This window comes from Monodelphis domestica, chromosome 2, assembly GCF_027887165.1.
Source record: "Monodelphis domestica isolate mMonDom1 chromosome 2, mMonDom1.pri, whole genome shotgun sequence".
NCBI lineage: Eukaryota > Metazoa > Chordata > Mammalia > Didelphimorphia > Didelphidae > Monodelphis > Monodelphis domestica.
This window is the reverse complement of record NC_077228.1, coordinates 255,229,601-255,256,888: the sequence shown is the minus strand read 5'-3', so window position 1 is coordinate 255,256,888 and position 27,288 is coordinate 255,229,601. Positions and strand designations below refer to the sequence as shown.

At 38.3% G+C, this 27,288-nt stretch overlaps 3 protein-coding genes across 6 annotated transcripts in view; 2 read left to right on the top strand and 1 right to left on the bottom strand.

Moving 5' to 3' along the window:
* Positions 1 to 2,468, top strand: part of LOC100012021 (histone H3) — a 47,662-nt gene extending 45,194 nt beyond the window's left edge. The window contains exon 2 of the mRNA XM_056814282.1: positions 2,143 to 2,468. Within this exon, the coding sequence (XP_056670260.1) occupies positions 2,143 to 2,468 (326 nt within the window). The remainder of the gene's footprint in view (positions 1 to 2,142) is intronic.
* On the bottom strand, positions 1,218 to 19,578 carry LOC100011978 (histone H2A type 1-J-like). 4 transcript variants are annotated; one of them, XR_008915867.1, is made up of 2 exons: positions 2,072 to 2,207; positions 1,218 to 1,777 (listed from the first exon to the last, which is right to left on the bottom strand). XR_008915867.1 is itself a non-coding variant. In XM_007483083.3 (2 exons), exon 1 carries the CDS (start codon positions 19,576 to 19,578, stop codon positions 19,186 to 19,188), a length of 393 nt encoding a protein of 130 aa, XP_007483145.1. In that variant the 3' UTR covers positions 1,218 to 1,777; positions 19,064 to 19,185. The 4 variants fall into 4 exon arrangements, 3 of the variants coding, with proteins under 3 accessions (XP_007483145.1, XP_007483144.1, XP_001363204.1); XM_007483083.3 differs by lacking the exon at positions 2,072 to 2,207 and adding an exon at positions 19,064 to 19,578; XM_007483082.3 differs by lacking the exons at positions 1,218 to 1,777; positions 2,072 to 2,207 and adding exons at positions 12,431 to 12,737; positions 19,064 to 19,578.
* A 230-nt stretch (positions 19,579 to 19,808) lies between these two features.
* Positions 19,809 to 20,294, top strand: LOC100011929 (histone H2B type 1-L-like). Its single transcript, XM_001363088.4, has one exon. It carries the CDS (start codon positions 19,809 to 19,811, stop codon positions 20,292 to 20,294), a length of 486 nt encoding a protein of 161 aa, XP_001363125.2.
* Positions 20,295 to 27,288: the final 6,994 nt, after the last annotated feature.

The following is a 27,288-nucleotide window of genomic DNA, read 5'->3' as shown; positions in this document are numbered from 1 at the left end:
CTTGGCACTCTCATGGCAACCTCATCAGCTTCTATAAATTCAATGATTATCTCTATGTAGATTCCCATCTAAATATATTATCTTAGTCTTTCTCCTGTATTACCCACTGAATGTTAGAAATTTCAAACTTGAAGTCCTATAGGGGTTCAATTTCAGCTTGTCCAAAATAAATATCTTTTCCTCTTATGCCCATCCAACCCTTTCCATTAAATCCCTTATTTTCTGCTTTGGGCACAATCAACCTTCTAGCCTCCCAGGCTGAAAACATGAGAGAGTCAATCTTAACTTACCCTCCCTTGCCAAATATTAGTTTATATTTCCTCTCCACAACATTTCTTCTTGTCTTTATTCACATGGCTACTAACCTAGTATAGGTCCTCATTACTTCTTGCCTGTATTATTGCAATATTTGACTGATTATCCAATCTCATTCCAGTTTCTTCCATCTCCAATTTAGCCTCTAGGCATTTGCTAAAGTAACATTCCTAAAGCATAGGTCTGATCATGTCATTGCCCCTCCACTGGGTCTCTAGGGCAGGGATTCTTAAGCAGGGTCTGTGAATATTAATAAACAAATAGATATATATGCATCTTAAACACATTTGTGATATCTGTATTTCAATATACTAGGTTTCCTTAGTAACCTTATGTATTTATTTTAGAGACTGATGGTGTACTGGGCCTGGAGTCAAGGAAACCTGAGTTCAAATCCAGCTTCAGATATTATCTATGACCTTGGACAAATCACTAAATTTCTGAGTCTTTCATCTGTAAAATGGAGATATTAATAGTGCCTATTTGGATGGGTTCTTGTATCAAATGAAATAATACTTGTAAAAGCACTTAGCATGGTGTCCTACACATAGTAGGTTCTATATAAATACATATTGCCATTGACTTAATTTATGTATTTAAAGATATTCTGAAAAGGGGTGCATGGTGTCTGGATACTGACTAAGGGATCTTTGACACACACACAAAAAGGGTAAGAACCTCTGCTCCAGGATCAAATGCAATGTTCAACTTGCCATTTGTAGACCTTCACAATCTAGTTCTAAACTATTACTTTCCTTCACTGACATCCCTTTTTGTTCAGCCAAACTGGTTTGCTGTTCTTTTAGCATGACAATCCTGCCCTCCTCAGTCTTTGCACAGTTCTGTGGCTTTTCCCAAGCTAGATCTCTAGATATTTTTGTGTACAATGAGATGTGTACATGTTGTTTCTCACCACAGACTGTAAATTCCTTTATTACATGGACTGTTTCGTTTTTGCTTTTCTGTGTCCAGTCTACCACAGTGCAGGTTAAAATACTAGATAGTTTTGATCAATTACAGTGGAAATAGTATGCTTAAACTGAATTACAAATTTAGGTTTTCATTTTTTTCACACAAAGTTGTTAAACATTTATTACATAACTTCTGTAGGAACAACAGTATGGTACTGGGAGTACACAAAAATTATACATATTTTACATAAAAAATATGATTCCTACCTGAATAAAATTTGCAACCTAGTATACTTACTAATCCTTATTTTTGCAACCATTAAAAATGGCTTTTGCTTTTTATTTGTCATTTATTGATATATATCTTGTCATTAAACCTGCCTTTGCCTCTGCAAATAAACACAATATATACACAAATAAAATCAGCTGAAAATGCAATCACTTCTTACAGAATAATATTTCGGAAGTTTATATTATGCATTGTCTTTCACATGTATAATTTAAATTACAGATGTTTTCTCCTTAGTCACACTCCTTGTAGCTTGGAAAACCTGAAAAACAAGATATTATTTTCATTTTATTGGAAGGATTCTAATATATATTCAATATTTCTGAGTTTGGCAAAAATGAAGATTAGAATCTAGTACCAATCAAGACGTTCTCTTGGTTAAAGCAATTTTAAAGAAGGAATAGAAGTGGTGGTCCAATTCTATTGGTCCTCCTTACCCATACTTCTAGGGGGGACTAATAATAGAGAGGGGTGGAGACTACGGGAACTTCCCCCCCCACTCCCGCCCCTCTTTCCTCTCTCCTCAGGAAGCCCCTTCCCTCCTCTGCCATCTCACTTGCAGTTTCCTAATAGGTCCGCATTGGATTATATAAAGCACTCTTCCTGCGTTGGCTTCTCGTTCTTTAGTTTCTCTTTTCGCCATGTCTGGGCGCGGTAAGGGCGGGAAAGGCCTAGGCAAAGGAGGTGCCAAGCGGCATAGGAAGGTATTGCGGGATAACATTCAGGGCATCACTAAGCCTGCTATCCGGCGTCTTGCTCGGCGCGGCGGCGTCAAGCGGATCTCGGGACTTATTTATGAGGAGACCCGTGGGGTACTCAAGGTATTCTTGGAGAATGTCATCCGGGATGCCGTGACTTATACTGAACATGCCAAGAGGAAGACTGTGACTGCTATGGACGTGGTGTACGCGCTTAAGCGTCAGGGCCGCACTCTCTATGGTTTTGGTGGCTGATTTTTCGGCCTGACTTTGGGGAAAAAAAGACCGTTTTTTCTTATTCTCCCCCTCCTCCCTCCCCCAATCTTTCCTAAGGCTCTTTTCAGGGCCACCACTGTTTCTTCTAAAGAGCTGTTTTACTAGGGTTCTGAGGTCTTTGTGGTGAGTTTGTTTGCTTTTTTTTTTCTTCTAAGAGTTAAGGTAGTCTGGAGTCCAGGCCTAATTTATTACATTTTAGGATTAGTCTCACTGCTTGAGAGGTTGGGAGAAACCGTTTTGCTTTGTTTTTGGGAACACTTAAAACGGCATAATTCTTGAGGTCCCGAATATCGAGTGACAAAGCTGTTAAAGAAGCATTCGAATTTTTAAAATAAGATTAGATATTCATGTTTCCGAAGCATTTTGAGATTTGTAAATTTACGAAGCGTTGAGGGTCAGAAACAAGTTTGAAGAGTAGAAAATGTGAATTTATAACTGAACTCGGGACAAACTGAAGGAACGGTTTGTTTCCCTCCCACGGATCGAGTTTTGATTCAAGGGGCGGTGATCTTCAAGGGTGGTCTTTTTTAGTCCATGAGGGGCTTGGTTCGGGAAGAAAGTGAGTAGTATTTGGAGAAGTTTGAGGATTTTTCTTCGAGTAGAGCTGTAACCACAAAATTGCCTTTTGACATTCAATTGCTTGTTCGAAGTTTCTAGTTAAGTTTCCCTCATCTTATGAGATAGGTTCAATGCCTTTTGGTGAAAGGTTTGGGAAGGTAGGCCAAAGGAAAGGTCAGGCTGCACATTTCATTAGGGTAGAAATGCTTTGCTTTAGATAACAGCTAGTGTTTATATTGCACTTACGTGAAAACGGTGAGGTTACCATTGAGGAAACCGGCTACAAGAGTGACTTGCCTAGAGATTTGAACTAAATCTTCCTGACTCAAGTCTTAACACTTACACCTATACATCTCTTTAAAGTAGTGTTAAATTAATAAAAATTGTTTCTGGCAAACCTGTACCTGAACATAGTTTAGAGATAATTTTTATAACAAAATTGGGGGAAGGAAAAAGGCATTTATTATTTAATTTCTAACTTTTCTTTGTTTCCTCATCAGTAAAATGTGAATAATAATGGCACCTACCTCCCAGGGTTGTTAGGATAAAATAATTGTAAAGCACTTAGAGTGCCTGACACTTAGTATTATATAAATATTACCACTACTCATGCATTCCAGGGGCTTTACAAAAAATTCATTTGATTCCACGCCACAATGTTCCTACCCCAGATTTTGGGTAGTAGACCCTGAAGGAGGGAAGGCTGCCATGCATTACAATTGAAGGATGTAATCTGTTTGAATGAGTTCCCAGGGGGCAGCTGGGTTGCTCAGTGGATTGAGAGCTAGGCTCGGAGATCCTAGGTTCAAATTTGTTCTCAGACACACATAGGATGTGTGACACTGGGCAAATCACTTAACACCTCCCCCTCCCCCCCAATGCCTAGCCCTTACCACTCTAATGCCTTAGAACCAATACATAGTATTGCTTCCTAGATGGAAGGTAAGGGTTTATTTAAAAAAAAAGAAATGAGATCCCTATAGGTTGATGTCTGGCGTAATGACAAGAGGCACACATTGAAAGGAACATACATAGTATTAAGATAAAAACTTTAATTCTGTTCTAGGTCTGAGTAAGGCTGATATAATAATTCATGCTCAGAATTGGAATATTATCAGATTCTTACAGACTAGTGATGGCAAACCTTTGGCACGGTGTCAAAGATTGCAAGCAAAGAGCTCTCTGTGGGCAGGCCCCCTGCCCCCTCCCTTCCCCCCAGTTAGTTACTAGAAAGGCTGAGGGACTTGGGCGGAGCTGCTCCCCTCCCCCTCCACCCTGCCTGGAGACATTTTTTTATATCACCCGCCCCACTGCCCAGCAGCCCAATGGGAGCTCACAGCCGGTAAGGTGGGCAGAGCACTTGGGCCACTCCCCTTCCCTCCACTTCACCTACCCTGAGGACATTTCTCTCATTATCCACCCTTCTGCTTCCTCCCTCTCCCGTCCAGTGTAAGGATTGGGTTTAGAGGGGCAAGGCCAGGAGAGGGTGAGGCTTGGCACTCGGGTGGGGGCGGGGGGAGGGGAGCCGTGGTCCGGTTCTAGGTCTGGTTCGATATCAGTTACAGACCATCTAACACTTAAAAAGTTTACTTATCAACATGTAAAGGATACTCATTAAGGATCTAACTCGATCGATTATGGTCCCTCATATATACAGCATATATACAGAAGAGTATATTGAGTCACATTATAGTGACATATTTGTCAGCTCTGAAGGGCACCGACTCTTCCTGAGACTGGCCCTTTTATGCCCTAGGTGCCTAGAATGTTTGAATGCTAGTCCCCTGTATATTCTAGTCTTAAGAGGCAGCTTCTCTGTTTTTAGGGTGAAAATTAGTTGAGCCTATAATGCTATACATTTATGCTCCTACCGTATCTTTTCTTAGAGAAACAGTGCAGAGAGCAAGACAACAGATTAATCGTTACTGGATCAATGCTTATTGATCCACTGATGATTAATTGGCAAGAGTTTTTGATGGCCAGACTTAAGAGAGGCTGCTAGACTGGGTTTCTCATTGTTTGGTGTATGCCAAAAATGAACTTGGAATCTTCATATTCTAAGCAGCAGAAAGTTAGGCCTCTGCAGTGACTCAAAGCACAGCTTTATCTCCCAGACCCAACACAGGAAGCAGTTACCAGTGTTAGTAGGGATTTCAGCTGCCCAGTAGAAGAAGGAAGGAAGGAGGTGTGGTCATTGTTCAAGCATTTGTTTTTTCTTTTCTATTGTGTGTATATGTGTGGTCAGAGTGGGGAGTTTCACATATGAAGTTGTGATATATGACAATTTTATCAGGAAAGATTAACTAATAATTAAGTCATAAAGGGGATGAGTCCAGAGATTTCATTGATGTCGAAAATATCTTCATGAGGGAATTCCCTAATCTCAACCTTCTTTGAAATTTAGTCTTAGAGAGTTAAAGAGTAATAAAGAGTTAAGTGACTAGCCAGTACATGGTCTTGAAACTGGGTCTACCCACATTCACATACCATCTATGCATACAAATTCAAAATTTATGGTAGTGAATGATGAGGAATAGTAGCAGAAGTTGTGCATCTCAGATCTCCATTTTGGATTGTTCTATGTATTGTAAAGATCCACTGAATTTTCATCCATGATAGCTTGGTTTCTTATCTAAGTGAGAAAGATTGACTTCCAATTTATCTTGAGTTCCATAATCATTTGGGAAGAACCCTAGATATTTTGGAAGGTCACCTATCTACTGTGCTCCCTCTGCTTGACTTGACTTCTGGAATACAACTTTCCCTCTGAGAAGGGAAGCTCGTTTGTTTTCTTTTTTTTTCTTTTTCACTCTTTGATCCACTTTTAAAATATGTTATTTATTTTATTATTTTTTATTTTCTAATGATTTTTGTTGGAAGTAAGGTTGGGACAGGTTCTTATAGCCCTGAAACAGATATATTGAAACTTTATAAAATTTTGTTTGTCAGTTTAATTTATATAACTATAAATTTGGTAATGAATGTAATCTTCAGATCCATCAACTATGGGAGGTATGGATGCTCACAAATTTTTTGAAATGTCTAAAAACTGTAAATCATAAACATTGTTGGGACTTGGTACTGGAGAAGGCAAAAAGAAGTGGGGAAACTATTGGAGCATCCTTAAATTGTCAAGGAGTTAGCTATCCAGAATTGATATGGACTATTGTGCCCCAAAGCAATTTATAGTCTTTAGATCTTCTACTCCAGTTTATTTTACTGTGACAGAAAATAGTTAACTGAGGAAAATATATAATATGGTTTGACCTGGAAAGTCTTTGATCAATTTGATGACTTTCTATTAAAAACCTGATGAAATTATGAAATGTATGTCTTTGTTTTAGAGCCTGCCCTTTGTTGAGAGAGCACAACTAGTTAACAGACATTCAGGAAGACAGGCTATTGTTGAAAGTATCACTCTTCTCTGGTTAATAAAGATGACCTGGCAGACCAATATGTTCTCTTTCCTTTTCATTTTTTCTGATGACTTTTCTTCCAGAGTGCTTTCTCTCATGTGACAGGTCCCTTCCTCCAGTAGCTAATGCCACAGAAACAGAGGATAAGCTGTATGAGTTTCCTCTGAGAAGTTTTGAGAAAGATGAAATTCCTGGCCATCTTTTGCCTTCCCTATTCTTTCACACTTCTTCCCCTCCCCCACTACATAGCAAAACATTTGTCAAGTCTTGTCATTTCTCCCTTCAACATTTTTTGTTTCATCTATGAACTTTTCTTTCCTCTGACATTAGCACCGCCTTAGTGCAGGACCTCATCACTTCACACAGGACTATTGAAATAGCCTTTTGGGTATTCTCCCAGACTCATATTTCCTCAATCATTTGTCAAATTATTCTTAAATACATGGATGACTATGTTGACTATGCCACTCCCTTGTTCATTAAACTTTGGTTGCCTCTATCTAACTTCCAGGATCAAAAATAAAATGTTTGGCAGTCATGTTGGCTCTTTCTATCTTTCTAGTTTTCTTATGACTTATTCTCCTCTACATATTCTGTGATCTAGTGATTCTAGCTTCCTTAGTATTCCTGGAATTTGATTCCCCAGTTCCTAAATGTAAATTTTTACTGACTGCCCCAGACCCTTCCCACCTGCCATCTCTGGAACCTTCTCTCTCCTCATTTTTTCCACTTAATTTACCCAATTTCCTTCAAGTTTCAGCCAAGTCCCACCTTCTACAAGAAGTCTTTCAGTCTTTAATCTTAGTGACTTCTCTCTGTTAATTATTTTTAATTTATCCTGGACAATACTTTATTTGTTGTTTGCATTTTGTTTCCTCTATTAGGCTGCAAACACTTTGAGAGTAGGTGTCTTTTTTTTCCCCTTTAGTATCCTCAGCATTTAGTACAGTGCGCCTCACAGGTATAGGTATTTAATAAATGTGTGTTGATTGTTTCCTTTTCTGGTTACAAGTAGCATACTGGAAACCTGATGGTGAATTGTCCTAGTTCAGGAGATAATGGTCCCTAGGGTGATGGTTGAGCTATGAAAGAAACACATGGCAGAGTCAAACATGTTCTCATTAGACCCAATAATATAGTTTATGATAATTGATTATGAATCCCAAACTCCTGTGTGGAGAAGTATTTTGAATTCCCAAAGTAACATGATCTGAGAATTAAACCTTCTAACTGGAAAAAATGAGAGACAGTTTATCACCAATGCCAGCTTTGGGAGTTTCCTTGTATGTAAGTTTAGGCCCTATGCTTCTAGATATTTCCTTAATATAGTACTTCTCAGAGAAGGAAGAGCTTCTTTAATGTAGCTCCCTAAAACTTAAGTAAAAAACCATAATATCATAGAGAGGAAAAAGATCTTGTCTTTGAAATGCCCCCCGCCTTGATTTTTTAAAATAAAAAAAATTGTTATATTAAAATTCCCAGGTATCTCCCTCTTTCCTTCTCCTTCCTGAACTATACAAGGCATCATCTGTACCTCATTGTTAATCCTCAATTCAAGAGTTTCTAAATTCTAGAGTCAAGTGCTAGCTGTCCAGGGAGAGGAATTTCTTTAAAAACATGCTCCATGGAGAAAAAGATGGTCAAAAGGATTGATTGCCTTGTGAGTTATGCAGACTTTATAGTTCAAGGTGAATGTCAGTGTTTATTTTTGGAATTCTAAGAGGTAGAGGAACAACCAGTACAAATTTTAAGGTACTGGGAGATGAGTATTACATTAAGCCAGCCAATATGGTTTAACCATAGTGTTCATGGAGAGAAATAAAATGTAAGACTAGAAAATAGCCAGATTGTTAAGAGTTTAAATGCCCCCCCCAAAAGCCCCCCCAAAACAAAAAAGGGCTTATATTTGAGGCTGGAAGGCCAGGAAACTAGATCTGGAAATTATTATCATGAAGATGATAATTAAGCCCACTGGAGCAGATAAATTCATTCAAATAAGACAGTATAGAGAAATGGAAGAAGAAAGACCAGAACCAGCTTTGGGAGGATACTTAATTTGTGAGTGTGGCACAAATGAAGGTCTAAGCAAAGGAAACCCAAAAGTGATACTTATAGAGAAGTGAAAGAAAATATGCCCAAAAATCTAGAAGAGAGTATCCAAGAGAAAGTGATGGAGTGTCAAATGTTTCACAGAAGTTAATAAGGATAAAGACTGGGGGTGGGGGAGGGGAGGAAGGTCATTAGACTTAGACATTAAGACACCATGGTTTTTTTTTTTTACTTTTTGTTTGAGAAAGCAATCTCAGTTGAAAAATAAAGTCAGAAGTCAGATTGTAGACAATTTAGAAGAGTATTGGGAAGAGAGGAGATACAGTGTAGGTACCTAGTGTCAAAAGCTTTTTCAAAGAGTTTAGTTGAGAAAGGGATGAAAAATATCAGAAGATAGCTAGAGGGGACAATAGTATAGTCAGTTCGGATGTCATGCTTGATTTGAACATTTGAATTTGTTTACATGGGATTGATATATTAGGGAACAATTTGAGTATAACTTGAATTTCCAGTGTGCTTGTGCTCAATTTCATCTGGGAGAGAAAAAGAGGACAATGAAGGCAAAGAAGACAATGAGTCCTACTTTTTCATATTAGAAGTTAAAACTTTCCTTCCAATTTTAGATAACTTTCTTTCCACAATAGCTTCACAAGTTGCAGCCTTCTACCAATAAACTTAAGGCCTTTTTTAAAAGGTAAATTGTCGTATGTATTGTATATTTTTTGTGTATCTTCTGGTACAGAAGCTGTGATCTGAGGAAGGCTGGTCAGCATGTGAACACTTCACTACCTCAGGCATCTTCTCACTGTCAGCCTTGGCTGCCCTGAGTTTAGTCCCCTGGAGGCTGTTGAGCAGAAGTCTGGGGCAACAGATACTACCACTATTTATTGTAGTAATTATGTATTTCTTAGCCATTGAACTGTTAGCGTCTGGGTATTCGCCTACCACCAAGGAAGACCCGTAGACAATGTAATCAGGCAAAAGGGCAGTTTATTGTACTGGTGCGCACTAGTGGAAACTCAGCCAAAAGAGTTCCGAGTTCCCTCCTTAAGGCTGGGCCTTAAATATCCTTCAGCATGTAGGCTCCCCCCTCTGGTCCTTTATCTGTTACATACTATTCTTGGGACCTTGGCATTTTTATGTTACTGGGGTTTTCCCGGCCTCTAAGTTTTTATCTGTTACCCACTGCAGCTGGGACCTTGGCATATTTGTAGTTCTGAACTTCCAAGGCCAGGCAACTCCTAGCTGAACTTCCAAGGCTAGGCAGCTCCTTGCTGAACTTCCAAGGCTGAGCAATTTCCAGCTCAGACCTCCCTCAGAACATGTATATAATTTTGCTACTACTTTTTTTTTTTTAAGGTTCCTATCTTTTTGTGTCACTGTTGAAGTTTTTTAGTATTAAGCCCCATATTCCATTTCTTCCATATGTTTAGTGGTTGATATATTTTTTGATTTTTAGCAAATGGGATGTTAAGTTATAGTAGAACTGATTGTCTAATTTTTTTTTTTAAGGATGGTAGAAATTGAGGCCATGCTTGTAATCATTAGATAGGAGAGATTAATGATTAGGGTAAATGCATTTGACAGAGGATGCAAACCTCTGGAGAGGATAGTAGGAAATGGAATCAAAGGTACATTACAGGAGTTGGCTTTGGTAATGAAAAGCATTATGTCTTCATTAGAGACCAGGATAAATGAGGAGATATTATGGGATGATGTCAGAAGCATGAGGTTAGGAGGGGGAGAAGAGGGAACTACTGATGAATGACCTCAATTTTTTTAGTGAATTATGAGGCAAGGTCTTCAGTCAATTAACATTTATTTAGTGCCTTTTCTCTGTGCAAGGCACTGTTCTAAGTTCTGAGGACACTGAGAAAGGCAAAATTTCCTGCTTTCAAGGAGCTCAGTCTACTGAGGTGGATGGAAATAGTGTTAAAGGAGAGAAAGAAAGATAGGAATATTCACTGTGGTGATCTCAGATAGGGTTATTAACTAGTTAAAGACTTCTTAGGCCTGTCCTCTCCCCCTGCAGGATGAATGTGGGTACTAATCTAGATAAACTCAGAATCCCTTTTTGTGGTAGGCCCCAGGGGCCCAGAAGGACTATTACAACACCAGAACTATGTATCTGATTCATTTTCTATCTTGCATTTGCCTTCTGTTCTCTCAATTTCCTTATAGTTCTCTTTTATACTCATTATTTATTATAGTATAAAAGAGTACTGAACTTGGAATTGGGAGAAATACGATTTTAAAGTCCACTTGTAAGACTTGGGAAAATCACCTAATTCTGAAATTCAGTTTTCTCATTTGTAAAACAGGGATAATACCTGCTGTTCTTAACCTCACAGGGTTGTTGTGAGAATCAGATGAGATAATGAGATACTTTTGTAAACACTTAGTACCTCACTAGATTGTGAAGACAGGATTAATTTTCCTTGTCTACTTTTGAATTGAATCAACAAAAGCTGGAATACCCTATTTAGCACTAGGTAAAGGAGCTTTCCACCCTTTCAACTCAATCAGCCAGGAAATGAGAATTCACACCTCAATCAGCCAGGAATCTGTGAAACTTTTTGATGAGTATTCACCTCTCTAGAAGGTGAGAAGTGGTTCCCACAAACACTGCCCCTGGGCAGTGCTGGGCAATTTGGAAGCTGTGATTGGCCCTGGTGAAAAGGGGAAGGGACAGGGAGCCACTATAAAAGGTCCTGAATTTCTGGGGCTAGGGAAGTCAACTTCAAGAAGGAAGTCAGCCTAAAAAAGGAGTTGGACTTCATGAAGGAAGTCAGCTTCAAGAAGAAGGTTGGCTCAAGGAAAAAAGTTGGCCTCAGGAATTGCCTTCAGTGCTAGTCATCTTGACCTGCCTCTTGGAAGGAACTTGCGCTTTCCTTTACTGACATCTGGAGAGAGTTTATTTCCAGTTGAAGGTCAACAAGTCCTGGCTGAGTTGAGTACTGGAGCAATATTTAGTTAGATAGGCTAGTGTCTTCTCTACCTTTTTGTATTTCTCTTTCATTCTTTCTACCTCTTTTGTAAATAAAAGCTATTAATGTCATTTTGACTTTGAGCATTAATACTTTGAATCAGTGACCACCATTATTATTTATAATTTTCATATATTTTAGTCAAACCATTAATTTTTAATCCTTATACTTTACATACCTTCAAGTACCATATAGGTGTTAGCTTTTATTATGAATGTGATATCTAAACTCTTCCCCTTAATGATATTGCTCTTTAGTCTTCCCCTTTCCTTAACAAAATCCATCTCTTCTGACTGCTACTACTAGGAACCCATATGGCAGCTAGGTGGCACAATAGATAAAGTGCCTGACCTCAGACTTATCTTCCCAAGTTCAAATCTGGCCTCAGATACTTTCTAGCTGTGTGACCTTAGGCAACTCACCCTGTATTAAGCTGGAGAAGGAAATGACAAATATCTGAAGTATCTTTGCCTAGAAAACCCCAAATGGGGTCACAAAGATTTGGATACCACTGAAACTATTGAGATGGTTCATTTCTCTCCTATCTGAAGTTCTTTATTTTTCAACTTATAAAATCTTGAGTAACTTGGGAGACACACAGGCCCAGTCCATTCTTATATAAGTTGAGTTTACATGGTGTTTTCTATGTAGAGACATGTGAGAAGTTGGAGGTATATTGTTAGACTATGAAAAGTATATGTTAGACCAAATATGACAACCTTCATCTACCTCCCCAGTCCTTTACAATCGTATCTCTTTATAAATTTTCCCTCACTGTGTTCAAAGGCAGTCTAATGTATGTGTCGTGGAATATTCTTATCAATTATAAAAATTACAGAAACTCTGAAATTATTAGTCCTGATTCTCCAAAGTAACAGTATGAAGATGTGGACTAGATATCCTTTCAATCTCAAACCATGAACATATAGGCTTAGGCAAGACCACCATTTAATGACCTTATAATTTGTTAGCTCCATTAAGTTATAAGCAAACATAGAAAATTATTTAAATAAAGTAGAAGCTGTAATAACTGGAATCATTTCTGTGATCTGGAAAAGCAGTGAAAAAAACAACGGCTATATGGACTTCAAGGTCACTAGTTGTCTCCTGCTGGTTAACTGGTGTCAACTCTGGCCCAATCCTGTCACAAACTTGTTTTCATTTTTTCTTGATGGTCTAGGTGCTCTTCAGGGGTCTTATTCTTATTTCTGCTTCACTGACTAGCATACAAAGCACTGCTGAATGCAAAGAAAAAGGAAAACAAACAAATCATTTCCTGCCCTCAAGGTATTTACATTCTAATAGGGGCGAGATACAGTTCTGGTGAACCCCATACTAGACTTTCCAATCCAAACATTGCAATCACAAAGTAAACTGAGTTCTCATGAATAAACTGAAACTCTTTAAGGCTCTGTGATCTTGGATCTCTGTAACATGCACTGATGAGTCTGGATTTGGGGTTCATTTTTGTACCATGAACACCTTTGGCAGTCTGGTGAAACCTATAGATTCATTCTCATGTTAGATTGTTGGCTAAATTTCAGTTAGAGGTTAATGAAAATAAGGATGTGAATTTTTCCCATCCAAGTTTATAGATCCTCTGAAATCTGTCAACAGATCCGGGATTTAGATTTCATCTAAGGGAAGTCATCTGTCTAGGTTTTTGAATTTTGAGAAGCTGCTAAATGAGAGGCTCTCCCAGGAGTACAGTTTGCAACAAACATGTGCTAAGGATATCAGAGATGCAAAAGTATACAAACATCAAGGAATTTTTAATTTAGTAGGAAAGATGATGAGCATAGAAACAACTGTATTATACAATATCTGTATAAGTAAACTACAAAGTGCCATGAGATTCTGGAGGAGGGAAGAAGGGGAACTCCTCTATTGGGCTTATTAGTGAATACTTCATGGGAAGAAATGGCATCTGTGTTGCATTTTTTAGAATCGGTAGGATTTCAATAGACCCATGGGGAGAAAGTACATTACAAATAGGTGAGGAAAGGGAATGGCCAAGGTCAGAAAGGTATCATCCATTTTCCATCCAAGTTCCTTTTCTATTCTAAACCTTGTGTTTTCATTGTGTATTTGAAAACACTACATATATATTTCACTTAAAGATAAAACAGGATTAATGTTGAAAGAAGGAAACTGTCTACTTGTGTCAAGAGACTTAACTAACAGTGTAATATTTCTGAATCTGTTTCTATGAGAGAGAAAATCCCCTTCAGAGCCTTGGTGGGTTAACATTTTTATTTTAGTAGAGTTTGAGAAAAGTCAAGTCAGTAAGCATTTAAATTTATTATATGTAGGATTTTAAAGAAGAAACTAAAATATATAGCCCTTAAAAGCCTGACAATCCTTGTCTCAATTCCTACTTTCATAGATGAGTATATAGAATGTATGTTTAGAAAAACATACATTTTGAGACCAGGCAGCATTTGATCACTTACTAAAGAGCTGTATTGCAAATTTGACAAGCTTCTGTTCAGTTTGCTGTGCACATACATATCTTGTTTTAGGTAACTTCCCTCTATTATTACCTAGTAAAAGCTTTTTAGCCTACTCTATCTTAAAAAAAGCTTTGTTCAGCATAAAGGACCATATGAGGTCATAATCTCATTATTTAGGGTGACAATTCACAATTTAAAAAAATCTAACAACTAGACTGATGCCTTGCACGTAGTTAGCTTCAATAAATTTTGGTGGTGATAAATTTGAGTTTCTCAAACACATTTGAAATTTCAGACCTCATCTCTACTTGTGGAATTGGCTTGGTGCCTTGCAGGTAATTCAGTTATCAGCCAGTGTGCAGGGTAGAATTATGGGGCTGAGAGACTTCCTATAAGACCTGTACTGAAAAGAATTCACTTGTTTTTCCACTGGTAACCTGACCATCAACTTCTATGCCCATCCTATATATTCAGAGGCTTTCTCCCATCCCACAAAATGATTTTAAAACTGGTTTCAAAGTTCAAATACTGGTGCCAATACTTTGAGAGCCAAGCCCGTGGTCTCTCAGAGGGGAGGGTGCTTTTGTTTAAGTGTGAGAATTTGGTTGAATAATGGATGAGAGGCACTGCATGCTCAATCCCGCATCAGGCATCACACAGTGCTCTGCCATGGCACAGGGGTTGGTTGATTTTATAGGTTCAGTGAGTACATACTTTCTTGGCACACAATCATTTCTCAACATACATGTTTTCATAGAACCTAATAACAGACATGAAGACCAAGGAGATAGTCAAGAGACATTGTTGCTACGACTGAAATAGATGAATGACATAAACAGGGTAATCTGGAGGTTAGTTCTCCCTGACCTATCAGATGACCAGTTAAGAGAATCATTGTTACTTTTGTTCTGCTTTCACAATCGATCACAATTACTTAGGAGATGGGTAACAAAACATTTTTTAGCTAGGTACAAGGTTAGAGGGTAATTTAATGACAGACCAGATTTGAAGTTTTCCTCAATTTACAAGTTCTATTTTTCTTGTGTTATTTTAAAGCACAGATTCAGTGGAGTGTGTCCTATAGACCTGGGCTTGAAGGTGATTGATGTTCTTGGCTTGCCTGGGAATGAATGTAACTCTGTGGAGAGGGAAGGGAGGGGGGTAATGGGTAATGATCTTTAGGTTTTAATTCTGTGAATGTAATCTTTTAGGGTAATAATCTGGGGGGATTAAGGCAATATATATATATATATATATATATATATATATATGTGTTAACCCTATAAGTATTTGCTCTCATATTATTTCTCCTATATTGGGGAGAGAACAATAATTATAACAATTCCATTAGAGAGCGAAGTCACATGGGGGGGGGGGGAGGGAGTTCTGTGGGTGCCTTATTTTTCCAGAAAGTTGTTTTGCAACTCTGGAACTCACATGTGACCATGTCAGACAGCATGGGCTTGATGGCTTTCCATAATCCTGGAAGAAGTTTTATTATGACCCAACACCTTAGCACCTGAAAGTTGATCTGTGAACAACATTGGTTTGGGTGGAAGGGATTTTTCAAACAAGAAATGAGTGTGTCCTATTTTTATAACATTTTGTGTTCTCCTGAACCCTGAGGCAGATAATGCTAGTATGATGCATATTTGCCATATAGGAATAAGAATCTCCTGCTGAGGTATTCCTAGCTGATTTTTCAGGGTCATTAAAAAATGATTTTTAGAGATAGGGTTTAAACTAAGGTTTCCTGATTTCCTCAAACACTTTTTCCATTAAACTAGTTTCCTAATATTTTCCTAGAATAGGTGGCATTTTGAACCTGTTATTCAGAATATAAATTCAGTGTAAACACAACAAATCTGAACATGAACATCCAATAGAAGGGATGTACTTTATTTTTCTTTGCATCTTCAGTGCCTTCAATGTAGAAGCTTAGTATATGCATATTATTGACCTATACTGAAATATTAAATGGCTATGCCAAGGATGAAATAACCCTTATAGTTAGGACATGCTTTGTAAAACAAATTAAACACTACTTAGGACAGCTAAGGGCTTTAAGCGTTGGGCTTAAATTTTTTTTTTTTTAAGAGCTCTCTTAATAGGAAAGCACTGACTAAAAACGTTAGATAGCTTTTGAACAACATAATGAAGATCATGCAGCATCTCATAATTTCTAAGTTCAAATGAATATTCATACTTTCTCATATTTTATTGGATTAGGCAGCATTGTTATAAGTGGGAAAGCAGTATGTAAATAAGCAGTCTGCAATTCTACTCTTTAATTGGCAAGATGACCATATGACATCTTAAACCAATAAGATTGTTTAGCTAAATTTACCCTATGATCTTATAAAGTATGAAGTGCACTGAAGTGCACCCAGCCCCATTCCACTCCTATTTACATAAAAAACCCCCAAACCAAAAAAGCATTCCAAACAAAACAAACCAACAGCCAAAAGAAAACCTTATTATAAATACCTCTTAAAATTTTTGCAATCAACAACATGCAGTATTGTAATAATGTAGCATTTTTTTTTGCTTAAGGTCCAAACTAAAATCTCATCTTTTACAGGAAGACTTACCCAGTCCCTCTTAATTCTCCTGCCTTTTTTTTCCTGTTAATTTTTATATTACATAATCTCCATATAGTTTTCTGTATATATTTATTTATTGTCTCCTTCATTAGATTCTAAGCTTCTTGAAGGCAGCAGGGAATGTCTTTTTGTATTCCAACTGCTTAGCACAGTACTTGGAACATAGTAGTGTGAATTTTAGATTTACTCCACCCTGTTTAGTCTAACAAAACAGGAATGTCTACACCCCTACTTAAGGATTAAGTATTGAGAAGGATGGCCTATGACAGACATGTGTGAGCAAATGACAAATCAGAAACAACTGACAGACCCCTGGGCTGTCCTAAGTCTAGCTTAAGCTATCATTGGTACATGTGAGAAACAGGAAAGTGATATAAAAACTGTCTCTATATTTGGCGCCACTTCCTCTCTCCGGCTTTTGTGCGGAGAGGTGGCTGGCGGCAAAGTGCTGAGCGTCTTGGCATGGTGGCAGCTATTGTCCGGGTTTGGTGGTAAGTGTCCTTGATACATTATTGGGGGAAGTTTATTAATCTAGTTCAGGTGAGGCATCTTCTCTGAGCTCTCTCCCGAGTTTAGGCTGATTCCTTTCTCCTTTACCTTCCAAAACACTATCTTCTTAGGAAGCCCCTAATCTTCTGAGAACGGCCTTGTAGTCGAGGTCTTTGAACTCCCCCTGGCACAGGCTAGGCTGGAGAAATCCTATACTCTTTCCCTTGCTCTTATTCTTAATTCCTTCCCTCTATATTAATTAAACCACCATAAAATTTCCAAACTGACTTGGGTATGTTATTTGGAATTTTCCCTGGTGACCAATTAAATTTAGATTAAGTCACAACCCTAAAATTTATGCTTACAGTTGGCTCTTAATCTGTTGATTGAGGTAAAAAATGTGAATTCTGTACATGATAAATTTCAGTTTGGAGGGAAAGGAAGGCCAAAGGTGGGTTGGAGTGGGGAAAAAGGGCTAAAACGGAGTATAATACTGAGGAAAGAGGAATTTAGAATCAGTGAACCCAAGTACAAAAGCAAACTGGTTCTATTAATGACCTAGGCAAGTCAAAGAAACTGAATAGCAGAATGTTCCAGGTACTTCGAAGGCTTGATATTTGTTTTCTTGCCATTAAGTACTGAAGAAAAATACAGAGATATTCCTCAATTCTTACCCCTGGTGTTATTTTGTGGCTGAGCACTGCTCACACCAATATTATCTAGTAGGCCAAAAAGACTGTGATGTCTCCCTTGGCAACTAGAAAGACAATCCAGGCTACATGCTTCAAGAAGCTGCAGAGCCGCCAACCCTTACACTATTATGGCATGGTCTCTGTAGTAGAAAAAGTGAAATGTGTTAGATTAATGAAGATTTAAAAAGGACTCCAGAGCTAGCCCTGCAGGAGTCTGTGCTATAAAGATTTGGGAGTCTAGTAACCTGGTGTGGAGTTGCCTTTTTTTTTTAAAACTCCTTACCTTCTGTCTTAGTAGTGCTAAGGCAGAACTGTGATAAGGGGCAAGCAAATGGGTTTAAATGACTTGCCCAGGGTCACGTATTTAGGAAGTGTATTGAGCACAGGTCCTCTTGACTCTAGGCCTGACATTCCCACTGTGCTATCTACTTCCACTGTGCTATCTGTCCCCAATGTGGAGTTATTTTAAAAGATGCTTAGTTATTAAGCAAGTGTTTTCTCTCTTTAGTGGAGTTGCCTAAAAATTGTGTGGGGTTTCTCAAAATTTTCAATCTGAGTAATCACCTTCTCTGTGCCAGGCATTGTACTAAGCACTAGGAACTACAAAGGCAAAAGAAATTCCGTCCTTTAAAAAAAAAAGTTTAGGTAGCATGCAAAAAAAAACAACAAAAACTGTACAAAAAGATACAAAAAGGTACAAAGATACAAAATAGTCCGGAGATAATCGATGAGGAAGTTTTAAGGAGGGGATCAGGAAAGGCTTCTTGTAGAAGACAGGATTTTAGCTGGGAGGGAAACCAGAAGGCAGAGATGAGGAAGGCAAGAATTCTAGACATGGAGTACATAGCCATTAAAGATGCTTGGAAGTCTGGACGTAATGCTTTGTGCAAAATAGGGAAAGGAGACTAATGTCACTCAATCATAGTAAGGAGTGGGGGAAGGGTATGTAGGAGGCAGATTGTGAAGGACTTTTGAATACCAAAACAATTTAATATTTGATCCTAATGTTGATAGGTAGCCACTGCAGCTTTGAGTGTGGGCAATGTGATCAGACCTGCACTTATGCCGCCAGTTTTCCAGGCACATTTCATGACTTCCCTTTATATGCTCCACATTTTAAGATATGACATTTCTTGCCTTCACGTTGTCATGTGATGGCCCTTCTTGAATACTTTTCCATCTGGTTAAAATTTTTTAAACAACCTGCCAAATGGATTTCTTATTCGATACACTCGGCCTTTTCCCTTCCTGGACCTTACCTATTACCACCCTAACGACCCCCAAAGAACCTTGTTGAGAAAAAGCTGGTTCAACTCGATTTTCTTACCTTATTGAAATTCCATTTTGCCCAGCAACACCAATGTGACAAGCCCTTCTAAAAAGGTTTAAGTGGCTCTGAAAAGAGCCTTTGATATCGGAGGTTTTTCCCGAGCCTTCGAGCCCAGATATTTACTTGCTCTTGGTTTTATGATGACTCTCCGTCTTTTTTGGTAGCAGCACAGCCTGAATGTTTGGCAAGACACCGCCCTGAGCGATGGTCACTTTGCCTAACAACTTGTTGAGTTCTTCATCGTTACGAATAGCCAGCTGTAAGTGGCGGGGAATAATCCGGGTCTTTTTGTTATCCCGGGCTGCGTTTCCCGCCAACTCTAGAATTTCGGCTGTGAGATATTCCAAGACAGCAGCTAAGTACACTGGTGCTCCAGCTCCTACTCTTTCGGCATAATTTCCCTTACGCAGCAAACGGTGAACACGGCCAACAGGAAATTGCAGGCCAGCTCGAGAGGACCTTGACTTGGCTTTGGCGCGAGCCTTTCCACCTTGCTTGCCACGTCCAGACATTCTTTTTCTCTAGAAGACAAGACTGTAAGACCAAAAGTAAAGGATGAAGCCACTTAGCTAAAAAGAAAGCGTCCATGAGGGCTCTTTTATAGGCTTTTCAAGACGGTAACATTAACCAGATGATTGGCTACTGAGCAAGGTAATAGGGCAGCCAATAGAAAAGTAGCATTGAAATCTTCTCATTTACATACGCGTTTCTAGTTTGTGACGCCATCTTTACTACTTTTCCAATGAGAAAGAACCTGCTCCGAGTCCTTATTTGCATATCGGATCTATATATAGGAAGCAAGGGTTTCGTCTTCTCACTACTAGTTATAGTTCCCATTCTCTCGAAAATGCCTGAGCTTTCTAAATCAGCTCCCGCACCCAAAAAAGGGTCTAAGAAGGCTGTGACTAAGGCGCAGAAGAAAGATGGCAAAAGGCGCAAGCGCAGCCGCAAGGAGAGTTACTCTATCTACGTGTACAAAGTACTGAAGCAGGTCCATCCTGATACGGGTATCTCGTCCAAGGCTATGGGCATCATGAACTCTTTCGTCAACGACATCTTCGAGCGTATCGCTGGTGAGGCTTCCCGCCTGGCGCATTACAACAAACGCTCCACTATCACGTCCCGCGAGATCCAGACTGCTGTGCGTCTGCTGTTGCCCGGAGAGTTGGCTAAGCACGCCGTGTCAGAGGGCACTAAGGCAGTTACAAAGTACACCAGCTCTAAGTAGACATTTTTCGTGTACCCAACCCAAAGGCTCTTTTAAGAGCCACCCACTTTCTCACAGAATTGCTGTAACTTTAAAATTATGCGAGTAATAAGAGTGCAACGTGCAACCAAAATTGTGGTTCAAATGAGGTCTCTGTGAGTAGTTTTACGTGAAATTTTATCTCAAAACTGCCCGTGTTCTCTCCCAAAACCTATTAAATATTTCTTTTTATGATCTAGGATCTGCTAAGCTGTGAAGTACAAGTTGACCTTTGTGGATGTGAGATGTTCTAAAAGCTGATTCGGGTGTAGCTGAGAGGTGATTTTAAGTTAATTTTCAGTTGTTAGGTGGAGGTTTAAATTAGTTACTTGCTTTCAAGGACAGCACGGTGGGGTAATTTTGCATAGTTTTTGAAACATGTTTTAGATTACCCTTTCGCAGTAATTTTGATTTGGCCTGGAATTGCTCGCTCGTTTAAAAAGTTTGGTATCCTAATAAGGGAATTGAAATTGGGTGAAAATGTGTGGTATGTTGGGCAATTCCCTTACCCCCGAGTTCAGTTTCTAAGTCTAAAATGAAGAGACTGATTTTGAAATTTTAAAATGTCCCTTAACTGTTATCAGTGAAGTCAGAGGACTTGGGTTCAAATACAGCTTTAGACTTAGCTTTTTACTGCCTGACTGGGAAGTTACAACTGCAGGCTTCAGTTTTCTCATGGCATAATTTCCTCATCCTCAAAATGGAAAATACCAGATGGCCAGAAAATTTCCAGTTCTAAAAATATGTAATGAGGAAAGGACATATGTTTTTCAGCAGGTAGGGGTGTCTTCTCAAAGCTCTTGGTCCATGTCCTATTGGAGCTTTAGAATTTTGCTATATTCACTATTGATTTTTTGGTATATATTTCTTTCCATTTTCATTGTTGTAATTATTGTGTATATAATTTTATTGGTTTTGCTTACTTTACTCTGAATTAGTTCTTATAGATCTTTCCATGCTTTTTATCACACAGGCCATTTCTAACAGCACATTACAATTATATATCAAATTGGTTTAACCATTCCCTAATTGATGGACCTCTATTTTGTTTCCAATTCTTTGCTATCACAAAAGTGATAAAAAATCACAAAAAGTGATTTTGTTTTGGTTATATATTGTTGTCTTCCTTGGGGCATGAATTCAGTAACAGAATATCTGATTCAAAGGATATGGATATTTTAGACACTTTATATGCATAATTTCAAAATGATTTGTAGCATTTTGCAGCTTCGCTGATAATGTATTATTAGTATGCCTATCTTTTCACAACTCCAAAACTGGGTATTGCCATTTTTTGTAAAATAAAAAACAACAAACCCTTATCTTATGTCTTAGAAGTGATATTGATTCTAAGGCAGAAGAGTGGTAAGGACTAGGCAGTTGGGGTTAAGTGACTTGCTTAGGATCACAAAGCTAGAAAGTATCTGTGGTCAGCATTGAATTCAGGAGCACATAATCTCTAGGCCTGGCACTCTATCCACTGAACTATCTAGTTGTCTCTATTTTTTGTAATTTTGGGCAATTTTATGGGTGTGAAGTGAAATCTCCGGATTATTTTGATTTCCATTAGCATAGTGAAAAGAGTGCCAGACCTGGAGTTAGGAGGATCTCAGTTCAAAAATGGCCTCGGACACTTCCTAGCTGTTTGACCCCATTTGCCTTTACAGTTCTTCTGTCTTAGAACTGATTCTGACAGAAGCTAAGGGTTTAAAAAGAAAAAGAGGGTGATCTACAGTCTCAAAGGCTTCAGAGAAGTCAAAAAGAATGAAGACTGAAAAAAGGTCATTAGATGTAGCAATTAAGAGATCATCAGCAACTTTGGAGAAAGCAGTTTCGTTGGATGGTGAAATCAAAATCCACAATGCATAAAATTAAGAGGAGCAAGAGAAGAAAGTGGAGAGTATTAATTGTAGATACAAGATTTAATTATTTTATTAATTATAATGAAGAGAGTTTGCCACAAAAGAGAGGAGAGCTCTACAATGATAGCTATTGTGGATGGATAGGTATGAAAGAGAAGATACTTGGGGAAGATAATCTGAAGAATGTGAGATGAGTAGGAGAGAAGGGGGAGGCATACGGTGAACAGTCTCATTTTTTTTCAGTAAAATTTGAGGCAAGGCTCTCAGCTAAGAGGGTGGAAGGAGATGGAGTCATGGGAAGTCTGAGGAAGGAAACTATTTGGAAAAGCATCTATGGTGAGTGGAATAGACTATTGAATTAAGAGGTATAAAAGGATTGCCTTGCTGCAGTGAAGGCCTAGTTGAGAATATGTAACAAAAATTTGTATGGACTCTGTGAGCACAGTTTCAGGATTTTCTACAGTTTTAGTCTGTAGCAGGTGAATAGGAACAAAGCCAGTCCACACAAAGATCAATATTAACAGTCTTTTTTGCTACTCATAGGGAGAGGAGGTATTCAGAATAGCAGCTGTTTGGTTGTTCAGAGGATAGAACATTGTCCCTTAGAGTCAGGAAGATGGAAGTTCAAATCTAGCCTTAGAGAAGTACTACTAGCTGATTGATCCTGGGCAAATTGCTTAACTCCTGTCTGCTTCAGTTTCCTCAACTGTAAAATGGGGATAATAATACCTATTTAGGGGGCAGCTGGGTAGCTCAGAGGATTGCGAGTCAGGCCTAGAGATGGGAAGTCCTAGGTTCAAATCTGGCCTCAGACACTTCCCAGCTGTGTGACCCTGGGCAAGTCACTTGACCCCCATTGCCTAGCCCTTACCACTCTTCTGCCTTGGAGCCAATACACAGTATTGACTCCAAGACGGAAGGTAAGGGTTTAAAAAAAAATAATGCCTATTTAAAAAGCAATTAGGTGGGGCAGCTGGATAGCTCAGTGGAGTGAGAACCAGACCTAGAAACAGGAGGTCCTGGGTTCAAATTTAGCCTCAGATACTTCTTAGCCATGTGACCCTGAGCAAGTCACTTAACCTCCATTGCCTAGCCCTTACCACTCTTCTGCCTTGGAACCAATACACAGTATTGATTCCAAGACGAAAGGTAAGGGTTTAAAAACATTAAAAACATTAAGCAAATTAGTATGGTATTAAATATACCAGAGCACATAATAGGTATTTAGTAGGTGTTTGTTCCTACCTTCATGTTCAATGATGAGGAAGAAAGCAAAAACTGCAATCACCTTGAAACCTCTTGATGGATTGATATTGGAAATTCATCAGCCCTTAGTAATAAATAAAATATAATTAACCATGATATTATATGCATCTAGTGGCAGCTAGATGCTGTAGCAGATAGACTGTCCAATCTGTAGACAGGAAGAGTCAAGTTCAAATTTAAATGTGCTCTTAGTTACTTGCTAATTGAGTGACCTTGGGCAAGTCACTTAATCTCTGCCTCAGTTTTCTCAGGTATAAAATGAAAGATAATAATAATAATAACCCTAACTCCCAGGGTCATAAGGGAAAAAATGAGATGAATAATTATATAGTGTTTATCACAGTGCTATATAAATGTTAGCTATCATCATCATCTGTTGTTGTAATGAATATTTGTCTTTGGATCAGGTCTATCTGAAGCTTTGGTGGAATGCTTATCTCAACCCTGCTACTTCTTCTTTAATAATTTGTTAACATATTGATCTCTGTGTCTCCCGTCCTTGAACAGAGAACAAACTCTGTCAGGGGCCTGGCAAAGCAAATATTTCCCCACAGCTCCTTCCCATCCCTCCCCTGTTCCTTTGGCTCTACCCCTCCCTCTTCTTTGGAATATTATCCTTTACTCATCTCTCCTAAGTGGCTACAGAATGCTCCTCATTTCTCACCTGGCTGCACTACTTTGGGGCTTCTCTACTATTCCCCTGGAAGCTCATTATTGGGGTAATTTTGTCATGCTATAAGTTCTCATCAGCCTATTCTGCCTCATGACAATTCTCTGCCCCTCACCTTGGAGAATGTCTCCCCTCAGACTCTTCTTTCCCCAGTAGGGTACCTTCTTCCCTCTTCTCTCCTCCTCCAGCTTCTACATTTCCTTTTGTGTTTTATATCCCCCCATTAGATTGTAAGTTCCTAGAGGGCAGGGATCATCTTAAAAAAAAAATTGTATCCCCATTGCTTAGCACAGTGCCTGTCAATATTGATAAAATTAAATTGACTGACCCATTTATTGCATTCTTTAAGGGAGCCTCAAAAGCTTTAAAAACCCAAACGGTACCCTAGAAGGTTAAAACTGTTAAAAATTGTCTTTATTAGCAAGCTAAGATATTCCCTGGGCCTTCCAGGAACCCAAGCTGAGAAATTTTCTGAAAGTAGCCCCAGGGGTTGCGGATGGAATGGGGGAGAGTGTATCCACCCAAAGGTCCAGACCCCAGACATATAGTTTTAGACAAAGAGTTAGTATGTCTTGTTATCTATATATTTTATAAGTGTTTTAATTTTAAAGAATTAAATTTTAATTTAAATGAAATAATTTATTTTAAAGAAAATTGACTAATTTTCTAAATTGCCTAATAAAAGAGTGAGGCAGTAGGGTATGTAGGGATGTCAGTGTTGTAAAGGGGACTTAACCCTAATGGTACAAGTTAGGCAAAAGGGGAAGGGAGTTAATGTCCAGTCTCTGGGCCTTTGCATAGACACATGAAAGAGGGTGAGGTACATACCAATCAAATTGGGTTTTTAAGGGGGCAGTTGGATAGCTCAGTGGATTGAAAACCAGGCCTAGAGATGACAGGTCCTGGGTTCAAATATTGGCCTCAGACCCTTTCTAGCTGTGTGACTCTGGGCAAGTCACTTTACCTCCATTCCTGAACCCTTACCACTCTTCTGCCTTGGAACCAATACATAGTATTGATTCTAAGGTGGAAGATAAGGGTTTAAAATAGCAACAACAAAAACCCGAATTGGCTTTCTAGGGTTCACATTCTGATTGGTTCCCATATAACTTGTTCCCTTACCAAAAAATGGGTAGGTGAAAGACTCTTTAAAGAAAGTTAATGTTTCTTTATCTTCTTCCCTCTCTTCTGAGGATATATCTTTGGACTGGATGCAATTTTCACAAACTTTCTGTGTTCTGAGCTTCATTTAAGGGGTTATTCCCCAGATTCTAATCCGGGGTAGGAGGATAATGAACTAGGAAAAAATAACGAGGAAAACTCAACTCCCATGGGTTCCTCCACTTAAAGGGATTAGAGATTTAAGCATATAATATTCTTCAAAAATATCAAATTCAAGTCCCTCATTTTCCAGATAAGGAAACCAAGGTTGAGAGAACCATAAGTAACTTGCCCCAGGGTTACAAAGCTAGTGACTGAGGTAAGATTTGACTTCAGTTCCCCTCCCCCACCACTTTCCACTGATAGAACATCAGTGTACTCATTTTTTTTTTGCAGTTCCTCTAACCATTGTCATTTTTCTTTTTCATCACCTTTGCCCATCTAATGAACAACTCTGATCATTTCATCACAAGGGCTCAGACATCCTCTATTTCATTTCATTAAAAGTACATTTTCCTCTTGTAGGATTTACTCCCTTTTTGCTAGGTGTGTTATTTTTGATAGTAAGCCTTTCTTTTCTGGAATATAGTATTACAAGCTGATAATCATGTGTTATCCAGACTGTGGATCTTTAGTACTTAAATTCTTTCTGACTGCTTGTATTACTTTTTTTTTTTTAACCTGGAAACTCTGGATTATGGCTATGAGGTTCTTGGGATCTTTCATTTTTCAGTATCTTTTAGATGACTGGTGGATTCTTTCTGTTTCTACTTTGTACACTGGTTCTAAGAGATCTAGGCAGTTTTCTTTTAAACTTTCTTGAAAATGTTGGGGCTCCATAATTCTTAATTTTTTTTCATCCGTTTTCCAGGTCAGTTCTTGTTATGAGATTTCTTTCTGTTTTCCTTCCTTCTTTCCTTCCTTGCTTGCTTCCTTGCTTGCTTGTTTGCTTGCTTGCTTGCTTCCTTGCTTCCTTGCTTCTTTCCTTCCTTGCTTGCTTCCTTGCTTCTTTCTTTGCTTGCTTGCTTGCTTGCTTGCTTGCTTGCTTGCTTCCTTCCTTCCTTCCTTCCTTCCTTCCCTTTCTTTTCTTTCCTTTCTTTGAATTAATATATCTTGTTATCTCATGTAGTCAATAACTTTCCTGATTAAGATTTGTTCTGGCGTATTTTCTAATTCTGTTAAGAGGAGCTTTGGGGGGTGAGTTTGCTGTATGCTGCCTGCTATTCCTGATATCTTGGGATATCTTGGCTCTTTCTTATCTTAAGAATCTTGACCCTAAATTTTATTTTTATTTTTTCTATGTCTCTAAAGTAATCATTTGTTAATTTAATATGAATAAATTAATTTAGGTAATGCTATTATTTTTATGATATTGTTATGGCCTAATCATAAGCAATTACTATTTCTCCAATTATTTGATCCTATATTCATTTTTCTAAAGAGTATTTTATGTTTGTGTTCATATAGTTCTAGACATATAGACACATATTTTGGTTAGGAAGACACCTAGATATTTTCTATATTCTGTAAATATTTTGAGTGGTATTTCTCTTTCTGTCTAATCCTACTAGGATTGTTGGGTTTGTGTTTTTTTTTTTTTTTGATGGGGTAATATAAAGAAAGATTGATTTGTAGTTAATAAGTGAAACTATTTTGAGTTCGAGATTCTTTATAATGAAAGACCACCTTTCAGAAAACAGTAAAAATGAAAAACTATTTAACTGCAAGAACCATTTTCAAATCTTGTCAAGGAACATAGTAAATATAGAACCTTAAATTGTCACAATAAATTTTATTTGATTCTTCAAGTTTCTTTAGAAAACATATGACATCTTTTGTAAAAGTAATAGATTTGATTCCTCTTTATCTATACTTTTTCCATGAAATTATTTTTCTTATATTATTGTTATGATTTTCATGTGGATCATTATGTCAAATATTAGTGGCAATAATGACTATTCTTGCATTACTCTAGATATTATTGGAAAGGCATGTAGTTATTCTCCATTACATATAA